The following is a 25,360-nucleotide window of genomic DNA, read 5'->3' on the forward strand; positions in this document are numbered from 1 at the left end:
AGATATTCCTCATGAAAATTCATTGGCACGAATTTATTCTAATATACACATGATTGTATGCAAGCTGGCCTAATACACACATTTTTGCAAAGAAATGTCTCCTAAAACAGTGTCATTTTAAACGTTATTTTCAGAAATATATGCATTATTATGCACACTTTTCTGCAGGATACACACTACTTGTGGTTCTCGTCCAAATCCCCTAGAGCTCCACCCAAAGATCCTGATCCACCAGCTCTGCAATGCAGAGGGCATTCTGTGATTGTGTGGCAAAAAGCAACATGGTGGGTGTTCCTCCAATGAGCACCCATCTGATATCAAACTTCACTGAGGACCCGACAGACAGGTCCAATCCAGGCTCAACTTTAATCACACAAACATCCCAGCAATGTAGCCAACCTAAAGAAAGGGTGGGAAACCTGTGGCCCTCCTGAGGTTGCTGGACTCCAACTCCCATCACCTCTGACTATTGCCTATGTGGCTGGGGCTGGTGGGAAATGAAATCTGACAGCGACTGGAGGGCCACAGGTCTCTTGCCCTTGCCCTTGCCCTTGCCCTGGGACCATGCACACCACCTGCAATATCTATACCTGAGAAAGCCACTCTTCATCTTCTTGCCCACTGTGGTCTGATGCTAAGCTGTCGTAAGATTCGTGCCGTGTGATCGGTCCTGGACTTCCCAGAGGAACCACTGTGTAAAAAAAGAGAAAGGGGAAAGGAATGAGAGAGGGTCAAAATAATGTCCAGAAGACGCATGGCATAGTTCTGTAGCTCAGGCTGAGCCTAGGTGTGAGACATCTTGGGAACGGTGTGTAAGAAACCATAAGGAAAGCCTGCTGAATCAGGCCAATGGTCCAGTATCCTGTTTTCACAGAGGTGAACCAGATGCCTTTGGGAAATCCACAAGCAGGACCTAAGCACAAGAGCACTCTTCCCTCCTGCCATTTCCAGCAACTGGTATTCAGAAGTGTTCCTGCCTCCAACCGTAGAGGCAGAGCATTGCCATCTTGGCTAGTGGCCATTGGTTGTCTTACCCTCCATGAAAATACAAGCAGCGCCCACTGTATCAGAACTATGGACCATCTCATGCAGGATCCTGCTTCCAACTTTGGCCAAGCAGATTCTTGTGAAAAGCCCCCAAGCGGGACATGAAAGCAACAGATCTCCATCACTGCAAGTCCTTGGCAGCTGGTGTTCAAAGATATATTGCTCCTCACCCCTGCAGTTCAGTATAGGTACTATGGTTAAAGGGAGCTGACAACTTTGAGTGTTACAGAGATGCCACACACCTAAGCAGATAAGAGGCTTTCCCATCACCTGCTACCTGATCCTTTTAATGGGAGATGCTGGCCAAACAGACTAATTTCCAGGTTAAGTGTAAAGCCCAGCACTTTAAACACTTAGAAATTAACCAATACTTAGTTTTGGTTTGGACATCACAAGCAAACAAAGAGGGAAGGGACTGCGGCTCGGTGGTAGAGCATCTGTTCTGCATGCAGAAGGTCCCAGGTTCAATCCCTGGCCTCAGGGATTGGGAGAAATCCCTGTCTGAAGCCCTGGGAGAGGCTGGGAGAGACTTCCTGTCTGAAACCCTGAAGAGCCACTGTCAATCAGGATAGGCAGAGCAGTACTGAGCTAGGTGGACAAAATGTGTCTGTTAACTTTTCAAACATAATATAATTAACTTTAAGAATAGCATGAACCAATACAAACAACAAATATTAGGTCCTGATCACCAAGTACAAAGTAAAATTGCATTTGTGATGTGCATAAGTCAAAAAATAATTGTGGAATGTTAAGTTAAATAACTAAGCCAAAAAGATGTTTGAGTTACAGGGAGTCTAGGTTCCTCCGGGCAACAGTTAATAAAATCAATAAATATAAACCAATCAGCATCAAAAGTATATTTTTTTTTCTGTTTATCCACACACCACTCTACAGTGCAATGTGTCTGTAACTTTGCTTACCGTTTTCTCTGTTCACTTTAGGGGAAGAGCCATTGCTCAGTGGAAGAGCATCTACTTTGCAGGGGTGGATCTGCTCTGAAACAAAGGGCGCTTATGTTTCAGGGCCCGTCATTCCAGAGGCGCCCCAGAAGCAACTTTATTCCACGTTGCTTAATTTTTTTTGGAGTCTAGTAGACCCAGTTTGAGTCATATGGCTCAAATTGATGATTTTGTTGTTGTATATATTTCAACAACCCCAAAGTGAGTAGCACATGTGTTTTAAAGGTGTGGTGATTTGTCATGGAACAACCCCATTGAAGAAGATAACAGGTCATACCCAGAACTCATTTCCGGTTGTGAAGGGGCCCCTATGACAGTTCAAGCTACAGAGCCCCCCAAAATGTAGGTCTATCACTGCTGCTTTGCATGCAGAACATCTCTGGTTTAATCCCTGGCATCTTCAGATACAGCTGGGAACATCCTCTGACTGAATTCTCGGAGACTCCCAGTCTGAAATCTTAGGGAGCTGCTGCCAGTCAGAGTAGACAATGCTGCCCTAGATGGACCAAGGCATCTGGATGGGGTATATGGCAGCTTCCTCTGCTCCCATTCAAACTAGCTGCTTGTGCCTTCCAGCTGGCAGTGACAAAGGAGCATGGCGAAACAGCTTCAAGTAAACCTGACAGCTCCAGAGCCGTCTCACCCCTTGACAAGCGCCACCGTCAACGATACAGTGCCCGCCGCAAAGTTTTCAGAAACTGTCCACTTTAGGAGACGCAGGAGCCAAGCTAAGCCGCAGTGACAAACCGCCTCCTCGGGCAGTGCTGGGCAGGCCGCCCTCGTAAGCACAGCGCTTCTCCCCTGGCCTAGGGAGTCGTAACCATCAAGCCGCCTTGACGTTAATGCAACTTATTTGAAGCTGCCTTGACAATTAAGTTGGCCGAGATCTTTTTGGCAGGTGGGAGCAGATGATTTACATCTCGGCAGCAGCTGTTTTGCCAAACAGCCATATTTTATCACCGTTAAGTGAAATCTATAACCGAAAGAATACAGCCGCGAGGAGCCTCCCCACCCTGCCTCTGATCAGGACACCTCGGGGGACAGGGGATTTGTCCGCCGTCTGGGGACGTCCGGAATTCAGGGCGACGTAATGTGTGTGGGAATACCGGGGGACATGAATGGGTTGCCAGAACGAGGAAAGATCGGGATTAGAGAATGACGGGGCTGTGGGAAAAGAGGGAAGTTTTAATGTTGGCTCCCAGCCGATTCTCCCTGGGTCATTAAAATGAGTGTCAAGTGAGCTTACGGTACGGTCAGTGCCTGTCCTGTTGAGGAAAGAGTAGAGGCTTCAAAATCTGTCTTCTTGCAGGGAGGGAATGGGCTGTAAACCTCGAGTCCTTTTTGACATTGCTTCTTAAGGGACACAGATCTTTTAAGATCATAAAAGATGCTGTAGCTCAGGGGTTGAGCACCTGCTTGGCATGCAGAACTTCTTGGGTTCGATGCCCAGCATGTCAAGGAAGAACTGTGAAAGGCTCTTTGCCTGAAAGCCTTGGGAGAGCTGCTGTCCGTCAGGGTAAACAGTACTGAGCTAAAGGGGCCAATGGCCTCACGTGGTATAACTAATTTAACCACGATGCTGTTCTAATGGGAGTGTTTATTATATATTTCAATTACGGATGTTTTAATGGAGCTGTTTTGCTATGTATTTTGACTACAGGTAGCTGTATTTTTGTAACTGGTTTTATTCCTGTCATTTTGTTGTCATCTGTGAACAAGACGTTGCATCCGCAGGAAAAGAAAGGCAGGGAAACATGGGGACTGGGGGTGTTGTTGTGAGGTGGCACACAGGCGAAAGATTTATACGATCTGAAGAGAAGCCAGAGGTGGCACATAGGGACCCTCAAAGTTTACAGTATCTCAGAGGAAGGCCCTTGTCAGGGGATGAGAAAATACTGCAACGTTTTGCCGAAGTGCAGGTCCCGCTTGTGTCAATTAGAACTAAAAAGCACAAAGAATGTATAAATGAACCAGCTTTAGAGTCTGCATATTGTGAAGAAAAAGGGGGGGCGGAAGAGTGGGGAAAGAACGAGGGAAATGTTGCTTCAGGGGTAACTTTGACGTGTGAAGTTTCTGCCCACTCCCATTTTTTATAACGGTGCTGTAAACTAGTTAATAATGGGAAAGAGACACATATAGGACCGTAAATAGATGTTGGCGCCTCTATAAATCCATACACTACGTGCGTTGTTGTTGTTAATTACTTGCAAATCTTAATGTTAGCCACAACTGGTTCTAGGCTCTCCGCATCAGCTGGTCTCCTCTGTTGTAACACTGAAAGACCAAGAGCCCAGAGCCAAGCTGACTTGAAAGTAGCCCCCATTGATTTCAAGTAAGTGTGCTTACAACCACAGCCAAAATTCTCCCTCTCTCTCCTTTTGATTGCTGCTGTACTGCCCTGTCTCCTCCAAATCCAATAGCCTTCTCTGCCATAGCAAAAAAAAAAAGGGGGGGGGAGACTGCAGATAACACTACTGATTCTTGTGGTTCCAGTTTCAAACGACAAGTAGAGACCCAGCAGCAAGAGGTCACAGTGTGGCATGCTCCCGTTTCTCTGTTCCAGCCAGTCATCCAACCACACACCCACTTTCGGGATACTCCATTCCATCTCATTCACCCTGATTTCCATTACCCCCACAATTCAGCATTCTGTGGTTACTAAGCATGCTCAGTATACACTGGGCTGCAAACAGTTGGGTTCCCTCGAACATGCTGCTATTCTCCCTTTTGTGTCCCAGAAGCATCGTTTTGGCTATGCAAAGCTGCTAATAACTCAGTGCCTGAGTTTGGTATTAGTAATTAGAATGTACATTAAGAAGCCGCTTTGCATTATCTATATGTATCTATCTATCTATCCACACACACAAGGTAAGGCAGCTTTGGCCACACATGGCCAAGGAATGGGTGGGGCTATTCAAAGGAGGTGGGGCTACGGAGGTTTTACCATGCTCAAAACACCTGTGTCATCACAAAGGATACCAGGGCAGAAACAAAAATTAGTGTGCACATCATAGGTAACGGTACCCCTGCCCATACGGGCCAGTCTTGACAGACTCTAGGGTTGTGCGCTCATCTCACTCTAGAGGCCGGGAGCCAGCGCTGTCCGCAGACACTTCCGGGTCACGTGGCCAGCGTGACGAAGCTGCTCTGGCGAACCGGCACCAGAGCAGCGCACGGAAACGCCGTTTACCTTCCCGCTATAAAGCGGTACCTATTTATCTACTTGCACTTAAGGGTGCTTTCGAACTGCTAGGTGGGCAGGAGCTGGGACCGAACGACGGGAGCTCACCCCGCTGCAGGGATTCGAACCGCCGACCATGCGATCGGCAAGTCCTAGGCGCTGAGGTTTTACCCACAGCGCCACCCGCGCCCATCATAGACAATGCACATCATAGACAATGGCAATTCTATTGTGCCATCTTCAGATCACTGAGAGGCTGCTTTTCTATATGCAGATCCTTTTCTGCTCATGGGGTAGCCTCCAAACCATGTGATCCTGCACCCACCCCTGCCAGCAATGAACTTTTGCCACCTCATCTGCTATTTGCTTGAGCCAGGCCAACAACCAGGAGGGTGAATAGTTTAGTTCAGAGAGTTGAAGATGACAGGGCAGGGCCAGGAACGGCTTTAATGTCACATCTGCTGTTTGTGTGAATGAGGGCTTTGTTTTTCCTGCTGGCTCATGGCTGACCTGGAGAAATGCATACTTTTTAACAACTCAGGCGCTTGGAGGCAAGCTTGATATTCAACACCATTTTTTTTATTGGGGGGAGGGGGCCAAACAGAATTCACTTTGTCAAAGTCACCAGGACTGGGGTGCGAGTGGGACCCCACAGTGGCTACCTTGGCTTGTGCAGGCTGCTCTTCTAGCGTGGTCATGTTTCCTACTCTATGGAGGAACAGCCCTGTCATGGAAGGGCTACCCAGCCCAAGTCCAGTTTTAAAATAAAGAACCAAAAGGAGGCAGAGCAGCAGGAGGCGCCCTGAACCATCAACAGCACCTGGAGAGCAGAACGAGCAGACACAGAGATCCCCTGAACATAGCCTTCCCCCATATGCTGTGATGCATTGCATGGCTATTTAAATTTTTGGAGATTTGCATTTAGAGCGGGCATAGGCAAACTCGGGCCTCCAGATGTTTTGGGACTACAACTCCCATCATCCCTAGCTAACAGGACCATTGGCCAGGGATGATGGGAACTGTAGTCTCAAAACATATGGAGGGCCAAGTTTGCCTATGCCTGATTTAGAGATCTGGCAAAGGGTCTTAGCTTGGTGGCAGATCATCTGCCCGCGTGCAGAAGGTCCCAGGTTCAATAGGTAGGTTTGGGAGTGTCCTCTGCTGACACCAGTCAACACTAAGCTAGAAGGACCAGTGGCCTGACTCAGGGTAAGTCGGTTTCCTACATCCCTATCAGTACTTACAAATCAGGATATGCAAATTCTATGCAAAATCTGTCCCCTCTGCTCTCTTTTTTAAGCGATGCAGTTCCTCCTCTTTCTGCAATGCATTAGAGGCTGCTGGATCCTGGATTAGATTATGTGATCTAGCAAGCCTCTTCTGATGCTCTTATCTTTGGGATCTTTTTTCCGATGTATTTTTTTATTTATCTGGATTTATGAAAAGAAAGCACAGAAGCCACATCAGTGGTACATAAAGCAGCTAAAAGGGTGCTGAACAATTGCGGCCTGATCCCTGCAGGAGCAGAACCACACGGTGCTGCAGCGATTAAAAATGACAAAGCAGCCCAAATCCCTAAAAGCAGCACATCTTGCTTGTGTGATCCACTGCAGCTCTTCCTTGCCCTCCGACACAAGGGGACAATAGATGCTCAATTATTAATCTTTTCAGGTTTTCTATCAGCAGCTCAATGCAGAGATCTGGTTTCCTTTTCCTCTCATTACATTCCTCCCAGGAGAACAGTCACAGACAGGGTATAATTACGAAACAGACATCTCTCTGTGCTGCAGAGAGATCTTTGACATGGTGGGTTCTCGACGACTGCAGGTGTGTTGCTTCCCCCCACAGAAGAAACTCGGTGTTGTGGAACCATTCTGAACTTAAATAGGGACAGAGATAGATATATGGGTATCTAGTAAGCTGTTGTTTCAATAGGGCTGCTGACTCAAAATTGCCAGAATCCAGGATATATGTGTATGAATGTGTGTGTTCACTGACATTCACATTGGATGATGACCTGGGAAGACTGAAATAAAACCAGGCAAAGCACGCCCTCATCAAACTGCCACTGGGGCTGAAGGGCAAATTGACACCACCCCACTCTGTACCAGAGGGGCAACTGAACGTTGCTTCCACATGGGATAGTATCCTCCACCACACCTGAGGGCAACAAGCTAGCTTGGGCAAGGCAAGGCAAGCTACTCGGGGCACAGGAAAACTGCCTTATATTGAGGGTCAGGCAATTGGTCCATCTAGCTCACTATTGTCTACAGGGACTGGCTAACCCAGGAGATAGTCTGGAAGACCTTTTGGATCACACATGGTCTTAGTCCAAAGAGGAAGTCTCATATAGCCCTTCCTGTCCAGGAAAGTCCATTGGCTAACCTGAATGAGCCTGATTCACTGCCCAAGATGATGATAATCTGAAATGCAGTTCTGCTCACTCACTATACTGAGAAGCTGCCCACAAAACTGAAGTTTCCCATTTCTGGCCCCAAGAGCTCCTGATGCTTGCAGCCTCCTCGACAACTTTGCTCCTCGGGAAACGGAAAGACACTGGCCTCCACCCACAGGACTGGAGGGCCTGATGCACACACACATTTGGACCAATCTCATTATTAAGTCAACACTGAACGTCAGGGCTTCCCCAGGCTGCCTCTAGACACCTCAGGCGGAGAAGGAGGAGGGGAAGGCATGAGGCGGCAGCAGCAGCAGCAGCAGCAGCAGGGGGTGCCATTTTCTGTTATGCCTCAAGCGGCAAAACGTCTTAAGTTGGCCCTGGTGCCCTGGATCAATAATCACCTTCACCGCACATGACTATCAACTGTCAAGGGAGAGATCAGCTTGGCCCCATCCATTGGCCAGTGAAGGAGCAACTGCAGGGAGCCTGCTTCTGCTCTCGGTGTCAGAAAGAACACCCAGCGCTAACTCCTTGGTGCTCTACGACTGGAGAGCAGAAGGAAGGCTCTTGCTGTCCTCAACCATCCGCCAAGGGACCCGGGGCTATTAGGAAGCTGCTCCTTCTGCTTCCCAGGGATATCATCTTCATGAGGGGGAGACCTGCTCGGTTCCATCCATCGCCCAATGCAGAAGCAGCTGCAAAAAGCTTGCTTTGCCACTCCCAACTCTGAAAAAGAACACACTATAAGATCCTTTTAATCTATGAAATAGTGCTCAAAGCTGGCTTTCCACCCTCCTCCCTCCCAATCCCCTTTCCTTTTGTGTTGTGTCCTTCAGATTGTAAGTCTTTGGGCAGGGGATGGTCTCATTTTTTAAAATTGTTATAAACTTCTCTCGGAGTTTATCAAATAAATAATAAAGAAGTGTTCAGTGAGCTGACCCCCTGCCTGCAGTGCAGTTAATGCACATGGCTGGGGAGTTACAAGATGTGCAGGCCTACCCACATTCTGCAAGTCACTTTTTTTTTTTAAGCATTTGTGAGGTCAGGACCAAATTTAGTACAAAAAGGCATACAGACGGCATCCCTTGTGAAAGGCACCCCTGTTAAGATTGGGGCTGTGTGAGCAACATGCAGCTGAATAGCGCTGGGTTTTTTAAGCACAGAGAGCCTGCAGCCAAAGATCCAAACAGCGGCAACAAATACATTCTTCTCTTGTGTTGGAGAATAAACTCAGGGGCGAGGGCCTACTGTGAAATCAGCCTGATGGGGCCATCTTTAAAGAGTTACGGAAGAGGTAACTTCTTTCTATAATTCACCGACTTCAAAAGTATGTTTGACATTATTGTCGGGAAAATTATGTTAACCATGGATTACTGTTACAATCAAAGTATGTAGTGAGAAGTCAAGAGGCTTAGTAGTAAATTTTCAAAGCGGAGCGCGGGGATTTAGCCGTTTGACTCCCATTAGCGTCAGGAGGGCTCGCACAGCTAAACCCTCGCACGCCGCTTTGAAAACTGACCTCTCCGCATTGATGGAAACCCCCCTCCCCAAACGCTCTCCAACCACCACCATCTTTTTTAAGAAGTTCCAGATGACCAAGCGAGAGCAGCAAAAAAGAACCATTTCAGCATGTTATTGTTGTTTGTAGGCATCTGAAAGTTATTTTAATCCCCCCCTCCTGCCCTCAGAACTACTCCCAGCGTTTGAGAGCCACACAGGGGACAGACCAGTGTTTACTACCGAGATACAACGAACATGGACACACCCAGAGCCACAAAGGGATGTAAAGATCGCAGCAAATTTCTCACATCTGCATAAACAGTCCCAAGTTGATGACTACATCTTGGTTGGGTCTGTTTATGAAACGGCTGCACAGAGCAAGGGGGGGCAGCTTTTTCTGAGCCCCCAGAGAGGCTCCACCTGTCCGAGATAGTTCGGCTCGATGGAAGAACGGAAGCCTGCCCTGTTTCTACTCATTTTGCTCTGTCATACGCTCGGCAAAAGGAATTATTTGTACTTCCTTTCACCACTTAACCTCTCTGTCTTCAGGAAAAGGGCAACACAGTCAGGTCTTAAGGAGAGGGAGGGGGAACCCTCCTTTTTGTTTCCCCATGGGCCGTGGACGCTGACGTTTCCACTTACAAACGCCTTTCAAGTAAACGAGAGGTAATGCAGGCTGGCTCGCGAAAGGTTGTGTTAAGACACGGAAGTGCTTATTGCAGTGACCTTACCACTTAATATGAGGAGTCTTGGGCAGCGACATGGGGCCAGGTTTCCGCTCCTTGAAATCACCGTACATTCGGTTTCACAGAAAGTGTTTGGGGCGGGGAAATGATTGATTGAGACAACCGCTTTTGATTTCACCAGAGTGAAACACAGGGACTTGCACTTATACTGAGTCGAACTATCAATCCACCTAGCTCAGTACTGTCTGCACTGACTGGCAGCAGCTCTCCAGCATTTCTGGAAGGGGGCTCTCTCCCTGCCGTACCGGGAGGTGCTGGGGGGGTGACCCTGGGGCCTTCTGCAGGCTGTGTACCTTCTGTAGCTGGCCATGGAAGTGAGCTTTGCAACTACAAGTTCTTTGGCAGGTGAAGGTTTCCAGCGGGGCTGAGCCAAAGCAACTTCTTCCATTTCGCGCCAGCTTTCCCGAGCACCAAAAACTGCTTCCCTTTCCCAAATACATATTTGGATCACTCTGGTGCTATTCTCCTTGACACCCCATCTTCCTTCCTGGCCACGGAGCCCTGTTAGCTCTGGGGACTCCATGCCAATGTCATTCCCATTGCCAAGTCTAAAGCAACAAAGTCAATAGGATCTAAGATTAGGTGTGGTTAAAAGAAGCAGTGATGAACTCAACAGTTTCAGTAGCTCCTTCAACTGCAGCAAATGCGCTCATACTGAAGGCAAACGCTGATATCAGAGGACATTTGGCGCAACACTAGTTCTGAGCAAAAACTGAAAATCGAAGAGTCTACATCAGGGGATAACCAGTGTGGTGCCCTCCAGGTGTCATTGTACTACATCTCCCATCATCCCTGACTGTTGGCCATGCTGACTGGGCATGATGGGAATCGGAGTCCAACAATATCCAATGCTGGCTATTGCTGTGCTGCATGCCTAGGTGAATGGTAATCTGAAGAATATAAGTTGTGAGCACCCAGAATGGTGTCAAAGCTTAAGTCACCAGTGGGTCCCCAACATTTTCCCCAGGAGAACTGCCACATAGGTGGACGCAGGTGTGAGACGCCCTGAAACTCGTGGTCAGGAAGACTTCGCCCTTGGAGAGCCAGCTTTCCATTCCATCTCGTAACTGTAACGTGTTCCTGAAAATCTGGTACAATCTCGTCAAAGGGACATAAGTCAAAGGTGCCAATGTTCACTGACTCACCAGTTTAGGTCACCACATATTTCCAAGCGTGAAATTAGAGCAACCGACTCTGGGTTGTATCCAATGCTAGGCCTGATTAGAGTTACCCCAGTGAAAATAATGGACACGACTGACTTGGGTCCATTAATTTCAGTGTGTCTACTCTTAACTCCTCTGCTTCTAAGTTTGTGTTGAGCAAATAAACCCTATAGTTTTGTAAGGATTCTAAGGTCTTTATATGCAGGAGAACTAAAATCTGGTCCAGAAAGTAACAAGTCAGGCTTTCAATTAGCTCATGTTGACTGCTATGTCATCTTGACAACGATGATGCCTGGCTTAATTACTGCATCTAAACCAAGTCTAATTCTGGGAAGCAAAAGCAAAACTCACTAGAGGTAACATTTCATAGCAAGCTTAAAAAAAATGACATCGAAAGGAAGAACCGAGACAATATGAATATTTAGCTTTCTCCTTGGACAACACAAGGCAATGCATATTACATCGCTCTGTTGTTTACCAGAAGTTACAAAACGTTGAAATGTGGATAAAGCACCATCAGTTTCTTATTGTAAAAGCACAGCTACTATTTAGACCAGAAGAGGCAGACGGTGGGATTGGTTCAAATAAGGATAGTCTTCAAGTAACGCCATAGAAATTCAGGGCAAAACTGAACATTGCCACCAGTACAGCATGTGTTTCTCCATACTTCTTCCACAATACCGCGGGGCTTAAACTTCAAGCAGGTCTAGCCAATGTGCTGCCCTTCATATGCAAAATGTATGGAGATGTGTGCTCTCTTTTGTCCTTTTCTGGCAATGTGCAAGCGGCCACTTTAGCTGGGATTAAAGTCGACTGGCCATTCATAACCTAGAGAGCCTAAGTCCCCTGGTTTGCTGAGAGATCAGAGGACAGGTGGCGCAAGGGAAAAAGAGCCCCCTCCCTTACCTCTTCCTCAGTGCAAAGGTGGGTATGGTTACCTGAAATATACTTTGCTCAGCATGGCAGAATATTCTTCACAATACATAGCTGTGAGAGAATGCCGGTTGTCAGCTATGGTCCGCTCTCAGTTCACATTGGGCAAAATGAGGTTCAATACAAGAAGCTGGGATGGCTTAGTTGGGAGAGCATGAGACACTTAATCTCAGGCTTGAACCCCATGTTGGGCAAAAGATTCCTGCATTGCAGGGGGTCAGACTAGATGACCCTTGTGGTCCCTTCCAACTCTACAATTCTATTATAATAGGCTTGACCAACACTCCCATGTTAACTCACTGAACCTTAGAACCGTAGTTCTTTAATCTGTGGCTTCCAGGTGTTGCTTGACTACAACTCCCATCATGCCCAGCCAGCTTAGCCAATGGATGATGAAAGTTGTAAACCACCAGCATCTAAGGGTCCAAGTTGAAGAGCACCACCCTGGACTATGCCCCACCCTTCAAATCATCATGTTTCATGGTAGACAAGTCAACGTGGAAAGAGATCCTTGTAGAAAGCTTGAACCCAACCATGTTGTTCAAAAGGCTCCCACCCAGCACACACGTTTCAAGATCAATTGCTCACTGCAATACCTCCCAGCAGAGATTTAATAGTGAAGATATGTCGTGTAAGCTTACCAGCAAACCCTACAGCAAAAGACAGGGGGTGATGGGGGTTAGTTTTTTGTTTGTTTGTTTTAACAAAATCTATATTTATATCATTACATTTCCTACGGTCAAGGGCAACTGTAATTAATGGATTTCTCTCCTTCCTTTAATGCACTCATTTGTCAATTCAAAAAACACACAGCGGCCAATCAATTTTGATGTATTTAGTAAGCAATTTGTCAAAGAATGTTGCAGACCAGTTAATATATTAATTCTTGCCATCAGCCTCCTCCTAATTTCTGTAGGCCTTTTTCCATAAATTTTATATATCTGACCAAGAAGAATGCCCGTAAACAGAAGGTGCCCTTTCCATATGACATGATTATGGGAAATGGAGTGGGGTGGGGGAAGAACCCAACACATGATCTAAAGTTTGTTGTTCTTTTACTTGTATAATGGGGTTAGGGGAAGTAAGTTACTGTGTGTATGGGTGCACTTCAAGGTGCCGGTATGGTCGCAAAAACCCATTAACTGTGGAAAAAAGAATCTGTGGCCCTCCAGAAAATGTTGGACTCCCTTCAGTCCCAATTAGCATGGCCAATGGTCAAGGGTGATGGGAGTTGTAGTCCAACAACATCTGATCCAGGGTTGAAGAACACTGTTGTTGGACTACAACTCCCATCAGCCCCAGTCAGCACAGGCAATGGTTAAGGATGATGAGAGCTGGAGTCCAACATTATCAGGAGGACGACAGGTTCCACATTCACATCCTTCACCCACTATACCAGGGGTAGTCAACATGGCTGGACTCCAACTCCCATCAGCCCAAGTCCAATGGTCAAGGATGATGAGACTTGCAGTCTAACAGTGTCTTAAGCATACTACGTTCACTATCCCTGCACTACACTGCACTGAATATAAAGTTGTTGCTTTAGATCAGGGACAGAGCACATACTTGGTATACAAAAGGATGCAGGTCCAGTCCCCCGCATCTCCAGTTTGTCAGTTAGTTTTTGTAAGTAAGAAAGAATGATCATGTAACAATGGATGCGCTAGACCCTTCTGTGCCTGAGATCCTTAAGAACTGCTGCTGCTAGCCTGTGTAGACCATACCAGGCTTGATGGGCAAAAACTCTGAACTGATATAAAAAGAAGTTTCCTTTGTTCTTATGGTATGTCAAGATTCAAATTGTATTGTACACAGTATAGGGAACTAGCCAAGACAGTCAGCTCAGGGGCAGTTCATCAACTTGCATGCCGAAGGCCCCAGGTTCAAAACCCTGGAAAGCTGCTGCCGGTCAGGGCAGACAATACTGAGTTAGATGGAGAAAAGGTCTGACAAAATATAAGGCAACTTCTGATGTTCCTAGAATAGCCTTGAGCAGAAGTGTGTGTGTGTGTGTGTGTGTGTGTGTGTGTGTGTGTGTGTGTTAAAAAACTACTCTTTATTATCCCCAGGTAGGTTACAATATGAGAATTCTGCCTTCAAGTTTTTGCAGCAGGTGTCACCAATCGTTCCCCCACCCCGAAATCACACAGGTCTGTGAGCCTGATTACAAGCCCACTTCACCCCACCCTCCAGACCCACTTTTGGACACTTGCTCCATCCGGACAACACTGTCCTTGTTCCAGCTGTTCGACGCTGCTGTTGCAATTTATTTATTTTAAAATCTAAATAAATAAATAAAACCACTCACTAGTATCAGTGTAAAGGTCACACGTAGCTAAATTCAAGCAGCGTGTGTGCAGGTTAAAATAAAATGTACAAATACATTCTCCCTCTCGAGGAGCTGAGACCTTCCCCTGGCTGCCCATGAATTGTCCAAAAAAGATTAAAGCGATGGGAGAGGAGGCTTTGGCATCAAGCTGTATATTTATAAACCTTTCGCCTCCCCCGCCGGCCCAAAAGTATACCCTGTGCGACCAGACTATCAGACGGTTCATTGTTGCGTCTGTCGGCTGATCGAGGGGTACCTTCTGTTAGCAAAGCACACAGAGTATTTCTTCAATGACCTCGGGGGGCAAAGGTCACTTATTATAAATGGATAATGAGACCTAATGCAGTGTTCCGAGCTCCGGACAAAGAAAGGGCTTATCCGTAGCCCCTTGCGGCTCGGACCATTCAAGCTTTTATTCCTCTCCTCCCCCCAACACACCCGCCTCCCTGCTCCACCGCCGCACACTTAATGGAGCCAAACAATTGGCAGAAATGCTATACAGAGGGTCTGAAACCAAGAGAAAACGGCCTGCATTCTGAGCTCTGATAGACAGATACAAATCGCGACCCTGAAATGGCGCCAGAATCCCTTTTACCGCTCACATGGCAGACAGCCGCAGCCATTCACCCCCCAACTTCCCATTTAGCCATTTGCTGGCAATTAAACATACTGACGGAAGCGATAGCGCATCAAACCGCAGGCCGCCACGGCTAATGTGAGACCATTACATTTGCTCCTGCAGGTAAGCAGAGCATTTGTGTCTTAACAGATATTTCCCTAAGGGGGGAAGAGTAGAAGCAAGCTCAGGTAGGGTTCCTGCTCTCGGCTTCTGCCATCTTCTTGTATTTAATGGGATCTAATAGCCCAGGAAGTTCATAATGTGGCATAACTGATTCCTATGGCCATATATCAAGGGTGTGTTTTCCACGTGGGGTTTTCATTGCTTCTTTTCAAGAGCAAAACTGAAGGATTACTACGGTTTTATTTATTTTTTTACATTCAGGGCTATTTTGGAACAACAGTGTTCTAAAATCGAAGCGCAGACTTCTGTGCCAAGCACCACCCGACACGGTGTCTGAGACGATTGCATTGCAGAACTAAGATGAGACAAGGGGATTCAGAATCGTGTAAGGGTAGAGTTTGAAGGGATCCCAAGGGTCATCTAGTTCAACCCCCTGCAATGCAAGGATCTCAACTAAAGCATCCAGATAGCCATTTAATCTCTGCACAAAAACCTCCAATGGAGAGGAGAGTCCACAACAGGCATAGGCAAACTTGGCTCTCCAGTTGTTTTGGGACTACAAGTCCCATCATCCCTAGCTAACAGGACCAGCGGTCAGGGATGATGGGAGTTGTAGTCCTAAAACATATGGAGGGCCGAGTTTGCCTATGCCTGGCCCACAACCTCCCAACTCCATCCCACTGTCAAACAGCTCTTACTGTCAAATAGTTCTTCCTGATGTTTAGCTGTAATTTTGAGCGGAGCTCCATAATATGCATTGGAACCCCTACAAGCCAGAGATCAAGAGCCTCATGCTCTACCGACTGAGCTATCCCTGTTTGAAGGATTACCGAGACAGCCTGTGTGCATTGCTTTGCATATTCGAAAAGAATGAATACGAATGCTGAACATTATTACTATTAAACAACTTTGGCCCTGATGGAGTTTCCTTGGAAGACTCAAAAGAAAGCTGGTTAGGAACTAAGGAATTATTTTGGTTTGAAAGATGGAAAGCATTAGGCAAAATAAGCACAGCCACAGGCAGCAATTTAGCAAAGCCTTGTTTCGGCACATCGATCCCGCTATGAGATGGTGGGGTTTGGTCACCTTTCTTTGGGAGGTCCCCATCCCTCATGAAAGGCGCCATTCATGGAGGTCCGTTGTGGGAACATACATTCTTTTGACAAATGACTACTGTGTGGTGGGGCAGCGGCAGGGAAAGGGAAGGAAAATAAACGATGGAGGAAGGAGTTGAAAATGGCACACATGAAGCCAGTGCGGGTGTGCGGGTGTTGCCTCTTTGCTCAAATGCAGCCAGTGCTGGGCATCTAGGCAGGGTCTTGACAAAACAGGGGTGTCAATCACGACGACAAGAAAGTTCTGACTCGAAATTGCAAGCTGGTCCTTTGAAACTGGTGGTGGATGTTTTATGCCAACCCTAACAGCTGACTCTAAAAGTCTTAGGTGCCAGAACTCACCATGAAATTGTTACAGTAAGTTGCCAGGCAACTCAGGGCAGCCCTGCACAGATTCCAGTTTGACAATAGCTGCGTTCACCACCTGTGGAGGTGCTAAAGGCTATGGCAAGTTCTCTCCCTAGCTGGTTTGGGGGCCACCCCTGATTCTGGTGCAGGTCAAATAAATGCGGCCCCATCTCCCTTGTTCTCTTAGATTCAGGCAGACGGCCAGGGCAGCTTGGAAGCTTGGGCAATTGCATGTGTGTGCAATGGTAGAGGCCTTGCTGGAAAGCTTAAAGCCTGCTGCTACACGGGAGACGGATTGAAAAAAAGGAAATACAATTTGGGCCCCATAGCTTGACCAATTGGGGCTAGGACTGGCTAGGAGCTAGGTGGAGCCGAAGGTCTAAAAAAAAAAAATGTAGACTTGCACACACTGGCCAGCTTCTGTTTTGACTTGAAATATTTGTTTTGGGCTTCTCAGAAATATGTAAAGGCAAGAGACCGGGGGGGGGCGGTGGCCCAAAATGGCGCCCACCTGAGAGGTGCCAGAACTGTGCTCCAGTGCCCTCTGAGTGAAAAAAGCATTGCTTCTACAAGAGGCAGCACAGAGACTAAGAAGCAGGAGAAAGCTACTCAGAGTAGACTCACTGAAATTAATGAACCTAACTTAGTCTGAGTAGGACTATATATTGCATCTATGCATATTTTATGCAAAACTTCACTGCTCTTTTCCCACCTTAAAGGGTGAGGGGATGTTTACAATTCCTAGGAACATGGCCAAGCTGCATCCTTCTGGCCTTTGGTCTTTTCTTCTCTTACACAGAAACATTTCGGCTTCTTTATGATGATTGTTTTCCTTCTCCCTTTAAGAGCAAGATTAATTTACAAGCCTAGCCCTCCTCCCCATAGCAACCTGCGCCAGATAGGGCCAAGACGTCTACCCGATACCATAGAATATTACGACGGGAGGCTTGCCATCAACCAAGCCGATTGGATTAAGCGCTTCCACTTTGCTGCCTGGGATGTAGAGATATTAAATTAGAGTCTCCACTTTTTCAGTTTTCACGCACAAATTAGCGTCTGAGAGAGCAAGATGAAATTTGCACATCTCAAGCCAAGAGTTCCCAAGAGAGTGAAAGAACACACAACAACATGAAAACTCAGTCATCTGAAGGGCTGGATGGGGTTTTAAAAGGGGACTTCATTGGCAAAATGGTTAAGGTTGACAGTAAACAGAAAGGCACTATTAAAAGTGTGCAAAAATAGGCTGTGGCTTTGCCATAAACTGCTGCTAAAATGTCTACGCAATCAGCTTGCAAGGTCTCAGCAGTCTGAGTTCTAGTTCCTAGAGGGAGCATGTCTTCCCATATGATGAACAGGCCCCTTGGAAGGTTAAGATCAGCAACAAGCAAAATACAGTAACATAACTCAGTGCATCCATTCACATTCCATACTGTCTCAAGCAAATTGTAGCCTTTTCTAAACCTCTTTGAGATCTAGAACCTGTGGAACTAGCTAACTCAATGTGGAGGTTCCCTTTTCTTACCGGAATTGATCCAAGTCTTCAGCTACTTCTCCATGGTTTTTTCTGTGTTCTTTTTGTGGGGGGACGGGGACTACAGACTATTGAGCCTCTTTATCTTAAAAAAAAAAACTGCTCAAAATGTTGTTGCTATTGTTATAGAATTGGAAGTCAGAAATTCTTGCTGATCCACCAGAGATCTACCAGTGGATAGGTATGTAAGAAGATCCCTGCAGCTGTATCACTCCAAGCACCGAGCAAGTCCTGTCTATATATAAAATCATATGTCAAAGGGCAGGGTAAAGAGGCATATTTTCAGCATATGGCGGAAAATGCAGGCTGATGGTGCTAGGTCCACCTTTTTGGGGAGGGAATTCAACCAGTTAGGGGCTGGCTCAGAGAAAGCCCCTTCCTGGTTCCCATTCCTTGCCCTTCTGACGGCCCCCGCTGCTGATCTCAGCACCCGAGAGGTGACCCGAGCTATATAAACACAGGATCCCCTGCTCCCAGGCTTACAATCTGAACAGACACGACACAAAAGGAAAATGGATAGGGAGGAAGGAGGAAATAAGCAAACTCAGGTACAAACTCCTAGTCATAGGTTTTTCTAGTGATCCGCTAGGGTGCAAAAGAGTTTGAGGAGAGGCAGAGCCAAAAGTTGCACCAACGAAATGGCCCTGCTCTCCTCTCCTCTGCTGCTGCTGCCAGGTAGCAATTGGTGCAGGGTGGGACAAGCACTATTTCACACACAGTCATTGTAAATGGGGTCTAACCCTCTCCCCCTGAAATAATACAGAATAATCAACCCCTTTAATGTAGGATGAGTGGGGAATTCCAAGCCTTGGAGATGAAGGTGACCCATCAGACCTCTGTGTCTGGCCCTCAGGAATTTCCCCTACCACCCCTCAAAAACCCTGCTAAAGACACCCCTCGCATGCTTTTGCCTAGCCAGAAGGTGTCCTTAAACTGTGACTGCTGCCTCTTGCTTGCCTGGATGAGGGATGGAGAGGTGTGTTGTGGTGTAGAAGCCTCTTACTATTGCGTTGCTGGAATGCACCCTACTATATAAAGATAGAGCGCAAAATATGGTCTGAAGCTCAACATCAAAAAAACAAAGATCATGGCCACTGGGCCCATCACCTCCTGGCAAATAGAAGGGGAAGAAATGGAGGCAGTGAGAGATTTTACTTTCTCGGGCTCCATGATCACTGCAGATGGTGACACCAGTCACAAAATTAAAAGACGCCTGCTTCTTGGGAGGAAAGCAATGACAAACCTAGACAGCATCTTAAAAAGCAGAGACATCACCTTGCCAACAAAGGTCCGTATAGTTAAAGCTATGGTTTTCCCAGTAGTGATGTATGGAAGTGAGAGCTGGACCATAAAGAAGGCTGATCACCGAAGAATTGATGCTTTTGAATTATGGTGTTGGAGGAGACTCTTGAGAGTCCCATGGACTGCAAGAAGAGCAAACCTCTCCATTCTTAAGGAAATCAGCCCTGAGTGCTCACTGGAAAGACAGATCGTGAAGCTGAGGCTCCAATACTTTGGCCTCCTCATGAGAAGAGAAGACTCCCTGGAAAAGACCCTGATGTTGGGAAAGATGGAGGGCACAAGGAGAAAGGGACGACAGAGGACGAGATGGTTGGACAGTGTTCTCGAAGCTACCAGCATGAGTTTGACCAAACTGTGGGAGGCAGTGGAAGACAGGAGTGCCTGGCGTGCTCTGGTCCATGGGGTCACGAAGAGTTGGACACGACTAAATGACTAAACAACAACATATAAAGATAAGTAGCACATCTGTTGCACCACCCACTTCTCTCTCTGGCCCCTTCCTCCCTGGGCACCCCAATACCTAGAATGTCACCCATAAGGAAATGCAGGTCCTGGGGTGAGAAAGGTTTCCCCATTTCTGTTGTCTAAGACTATGTGCAAGTATGAAGTGACACCAGTGAGGGAATAAGCATGCATATAATTTGAATCCTTTGTGGGGGTGCAGAACACCCTGAAAGTGCCGCAAGGGTTATTGACGCCAGAGAGAGGAGCTGTTGCAACTACAAAGGTTTCAGTTCCCAAGGATTTGTTTCTCCTTTCCCAAACAAAGAGCCACACGGTCAGCTTCCAGAGGGGAGAGTTTTCCAAGTTACTTACAGCCAACGAGCAGATACTGGTAGCACTGCACGGAATCTGCGGCCAGGAGCAGCGGATGATTCAAGTTAAAGGGCGGCTGCAGTTCAGTCCACTGGGGAGTTCTGCGGAAGCAACACGAAAGAGTATTAATATTTAAGCTGGAAGAAAAATCAGCATCTGTGTCATCGCATCCGATTATTTATGCAAGAGAGTGCAGTGTTTATAATTATTTAAAGTCATTTCGTACAAGCACGGAATATTACACACACACACACACACACACACACACACACACACACACAGATGGGAAAGGGGTGAGGAGTGGCCCAACCTGAAGGGAAGTTGTGAAAACACGCATGCTTCATACATTACTCTTTCTGACACAGAGATCAATTTAGGAACAGGGGGAGCTGACTTCCACCAGGTCAGATTATTTGTCTATCGAACGTCAGTATGAAACTGGCTTGGGGGCTCACAGCAAACAGGCAGCAGGTGATGGGAAAGAACTCTTGCCACCTGAAACCCAAGGGGACTACTGAGCTATGGAACTAGGGATAGCTGAACCTGTCCATTTCAATTTTTCTGTTTCTCATCCCCCCCCCTTAACTGCATTTGTCCGCACTTTCACATTAGTTCTGTGAATTTCTTTTTAAAAGAAACAAGTCCTCATGATCTGAGTGTGGATTTCTCCTACTACACACATCTTTATATGCAATTTTGCATAATATACAAATTTGCAATTTTCCTTGTGTAATGTTTTTGTATGCTATTTTCAGTAATGTATGTGTTTATATACAAACTTTGCCTTGAGTACACTGGTTCTCAGGCGGTGGGTCAGGACCCAGCAGTGGGCTGCAGCCTGATCCAAGGTGAAAGATTCAGAAAGGGGTCCTAAATGTATGTTTGGGTTGAAAGTCCCAGGTCTGAAAAGTTTGAAGACACCTGCTCTAGTATATGCATTTTTGGTACACATTATCTGGCTGGAGAACAGCACAGCAAAATATGGAGAAGTGTGGATTTCTAAGTATGGCAAGCGTTTCAGTTTGCATATTGTTTCGAAAAGTGGAGAGATGCTGTTAGTCTGAGGAGACCCCTGTCTAGATGAACCAGTGGTCTAGTTAAGGGTGGGGAAGAAATCCAATTTGGTCCATGTTTACAGAAAAACCCATCAATTTTGCACTTTCTGAAACAATATGCAAACACAGTCATCCTTCAAAATTCACACTACTCTGAATTTTGTAGTTCAGTTCTTCACTCTCATACTCACATACTCTAGGGCTAAGTGTGCATAAAGATGCATATATCTGTGAAAAGAACATGCAAAAAATGCATTATGTTATGGAATCTTGTTTTGCAAAAATGGATACAATGGGCAAAATTGCATAGAGAAATGTGGACATTAGAAGAAACTCAAACTAAAATGCTGATGAATTAAGACTTTTTAAACAAAATGCTTACTTGGATAAATGTGTGACATGAAGTCACTGAATTAACATATTTTTCTACTTTCCCCCTCACTGGCCACCACAGAAACCCAGCAAGGGTTTTTTAAAAGCATGTTTCTGGGGGATGTGGGTTTGCCACTTTTGTGCAACTTCTCATAACTCATTGCTTAGGCCTGACCTGATCCTAACCCAGGGCATTGATGTATCATATGACACTGCAAGAACTAAGGATCTGTGAAAAAGAAGTTGTGCAAAGTTACAGAATATTGATCCGGCTAGAATTCACAATGCCATTACAAGTTGCTTGTTTTGACAATAATGGCCCTGGGAAAGAAAGAAAGAAAGACAGTGTTGTCATTTTAATCAGGGCTGGCCTCTCTTCAATTGCTTGGCAAATCATGTATTGATTAGTCTAAGCCAGGAATAAGCCAGCACTGAAGAAGATTGGAGCCTACCAAACAGGAAAAAAAGAAAAGAAAATCAATTGAAAAATATTTTAAAATGTCAAAAGCACTGACAATATTTTCTCAGCAATCCTCCTTTGGTTTTATTCGGTAAGTCATGGCTAATTTCTTTAAATAGCCTTCAGAACACACCCGCTTGGAAGACCTGCATAAGACAATTGGTCTAGTCGCTCGCTGCAGGCTGCGGAGGGCTGAGTTGGCAGCCCCTGGGCTTGATCAGGCCCACGGGACCTTTCTGTGGGGCCAATCTGTCTGCCTCCTTCCACTCTATTTTCCCAGTTAGGCTGGAACAGGGCAGAAGATGTCATCGCTTTGCACAGATTTCAGGTGAACTTGATGCAGAACAATTGACTATCATTATTATAGTTAAGCTCAGAGTACACACCAACGTGAGTAGACTCCAGATCCCCATATAGAATCAAAGAATTGCAGAGTTGAAACGGACCACGAGGATCATCTAGTCCCGTGGTTCCCAATGTGGGGCACACCCCCCACAGGGGGGCAATTTGATTTTTTTTGGAGGGGGGGCAATTTGAGAATGAGTTAGACCAAGTTAATGGCCTTTTAGGCTTCCTCCACATAAATAGTTCACTTTTTGGATAATAAGACTTATATGTCACCGGGGGGTGTGTGTCAGGATTTTAGAGATGCTTAGGTGGGGCATGGCTAAAAAAAGGTTGGGAACCACTGATCTAGTCCAACCCTCTGCAATGCAGGAATCTTTTGCCCAACTTGGGGCTCGAACCCACAACCTTGTGTTTAAGAGCCTCATGCTCTACCGACTGAGCTATTCCAACAGCGGCAATATATATGTTGTAATTGGGAACATAAAAACATAAGAAGTTGCCTTATACTGAGTCAGACCATTGGGTCTGTCTAGTTCAGTAGACAATTTACCCTGACTGCAGTTTTTTTTCTTGTGGAATGTGTGCTGCATGAAAAGGGAATTCCCACATACATTTTGCTCTGACACCTCCACCTGTGATTAAAACTGTGGAACGCCCTGGAACTGGATCCCCTGGAGGCTGGAAGTTCCGAATCGGACCCGAGAAGAAGAACCTCTAACCGCAAGCACAAAATGAAGCAAGAGCAGAAGTTAGGAAAGGGAAGACTACCTAACGAGCGTCCAGCTGGCCCTTGGACAAGTCACCATTTCCAGTGGGGTGTCGTCGCTTATCTTTGGGGCAGTGCTGAGGGGCCGCGGTTCCAGCACATGCTCCACCAAAGTACCGTAGCAGCTGATGATGTAGAGAGACTCCACGACAAACTGTTTGGACTGATCTGTTGGGGAAGAAGAACATTGAAAAGGCATTGGGATTTCTTTTATTCATTAACAAATCCTGCACAACCACCTTCATCCTTTAATGTAGTGGAGGGTGGTCCGTATGGACGAAAGGGCCACAGCCCCACCAATCTCAGCCTGCCCTCGCTCAAGCCCCACCTGCCTGCCATCCCACATCTATTAAGTGTTTTTCATACTTAATAGCAACAGAAGTAACTAGATTATAATATCGTGGCTATGATTTGATAGAAGATACAGTGCAGGAGGTGAGAAACAACAAATTCATAGAAAAGGGGGTGGGAAGTCAACAAAAATAAGAGAAAAGATGAAATTGTGTTTTGACTCTATATGTTCAAAATGTTGAAACTTAATAAAAATATTTTGTATTTTTCTGTTGTGAACCACCCTGTGATCTTTGGATGAAAGGTGGTATACTACTACTACTACTAATATGTATAGGATTGCACTCAGTGATCCAGCTCATGTTAATATTGCCTCTCCCTTTCCCACCATCCTTTTTGTCTCGACACCCTGAAAGACTCTGACTGCAAGACTCTCAGGGCAGGGATCTGACATTTTGTTATTTATTTTTTACTTTTGCTGAGGATATTTTGCAAAGATAAATAAATGCTGAAATAAATGCTGCAAAGACTAGACTGTGAACAGTTTGCATTATCTGCTTTGTAAAATTTTCCCAAAAAAGACAAGCACGAAGTTCAAAGTGTGCAAGCCTTGGGCTCCTTACAAGATTCTTTTGGACCCAGGAATTCCCATGGTGAAGGGCCATGGGAGAACATCTCAGTGGGAGAACATCTCTTCTGCATGCAGAAGGTCCCAGGGTCAACCCTTGACACTTCTAAGCAGTGCTGGGAATATCTCCTTGCCTGAAACCCTGCAGAGCCACTGCCAGTCAGAGCAGATAATCTTGAGCTATATGGATCAAAGGCAGCTTCCAATGGATTCCAGATATTTTCCTTCCCTTGCTTGCACATCGTTGTGAGTGCTGCTTTGCTTTTCCTTCCTTCTGCCACCATGATTGGCACTTCTCCTCTAGAGCCAGAATTATGGCAGCATTCACAAGCATTGCTGAGAAAGGACCATAGCTCAGTGGCAAAGCACTTCAAAAGCTGCCTTATACTGAGTCCACCCAGCTCATCATTGTTTGCTGGCAGCAGCTCTATGGAGCTTTGGATAGGGGAAGCTCCCCAGTTGTGTTGCCAGTGACTCAACCTGGGATTCTTTTTGCACGCAATGCAGATGCTCAACCAATGTGCCAGGGCCCTTCCCTGAGTTAGTGTGACATAGTGGTGCTCAAGTTGTTATTGAGCTCCAACTCCCATCAGCCTCAGCCAGTGATGATGGGAGACATTGTCCAGCTACATCTGGAAGACCAAAGGTTCTCCATCTATGCGTTAGAATGTGGGACTCAGAGTGAAGGGGTTCAAGCCCCACACACTGTGTGGGACCTTAGGCCAGTCACTCTTTCTCTGACCTAGCCTAGCCTACCTCAGAGTGATTGGGAGAATAGAAAGGCAGAACACCCAGATTAGGAACATAAGGAGCTTATATGGCGTCAAACGACTGGTCTACTTCAGGGTTTCCCAAACTTGGGTCTCCAGCTATTTTTGAACTACTGTTCCCATCATCCTTGACCACTGGTCCTGCTAGCTAGGGATGATGGGAGCTGTAGTCCAAAACTAGCTAGAGACCCAAGTTTGGGAAACCCTGGTCTACTTCCTTCAGTACTGTCCACACTGATTGGCCCACAAGGAATCTTTCCCAGCCCTAGCTGGAGATGCCAGGGATTAAACCTTGGACCTTCTGCAAGCAGAACAGATGCTCCACTTTCTCTATGGAATGAAGCTGCTTCACATGCAGAACATCCCAGCTCAACCCCCGGAACAACCAAACTAAAAGTATCAGGTAGTGAATAATGGGACTTCCTTCTGGGTGCCTGAGCACCTGCACTGCTACTTCCAGTTGGAGAAGACAACACTAGGCTAGATGGACCAATAGATCAAGCCAATATGAATCAGCTTTGCATTGTATAGTACATATTTGTTTATGCATTGTTTTC

At 46.3% G+C, this 25,360-nt stretch overlaps 1 protein-coding gene across 5 annotated transcripts in view; it reads right to left on the minus strand.

Moving 5' to 3' along the window:
• BCAS3 (BCAS3 microtubule associated cell migration factor) overlaps window positions 1–25,360 on the minus strand; it is a 459,527-nt gene that overhangs the window by 229,946 nt on the left and 204,221 nt on the right. For all 5 annotated transcript variants that reach the window (XM_053366622.1, XM_053366620.1, XM_053366618.1 and 2 more), the window contains 3 exons: window positions 23,117–23,282; window positions 20,114–20,214; window positions 591–691 (listed from right to left, as the gene is read on the minus strand). In XM_053366622.1, coding sequence (XP_053222597.1) covers window positions 591–691; window positions 20,114–20,214; window positions 23,117–23,282 — 368 coding nt within the window. The remainder of the gene's footprint in view (window positions 1–590; window positions 692–20,113; window positions 20,215–23,116; window positions 23,283–25,360) is intronic.

This window comes from Podarcis raffonei, chromosome 15 (assembly GCF_027172205.1).
Source record: "Podarcis raffonei isolate rPodRaf1 chromosome 15, rPodRaf1.pri, whole genome shotgun sequence".
Classification (NCBI taxonomy): domain Eukaryota; kingdom Metazoa; phylum Chordata; class Lepidosauria; order Squamata; family Lacertidae; genus Podarcis; species Podarcis raffonei.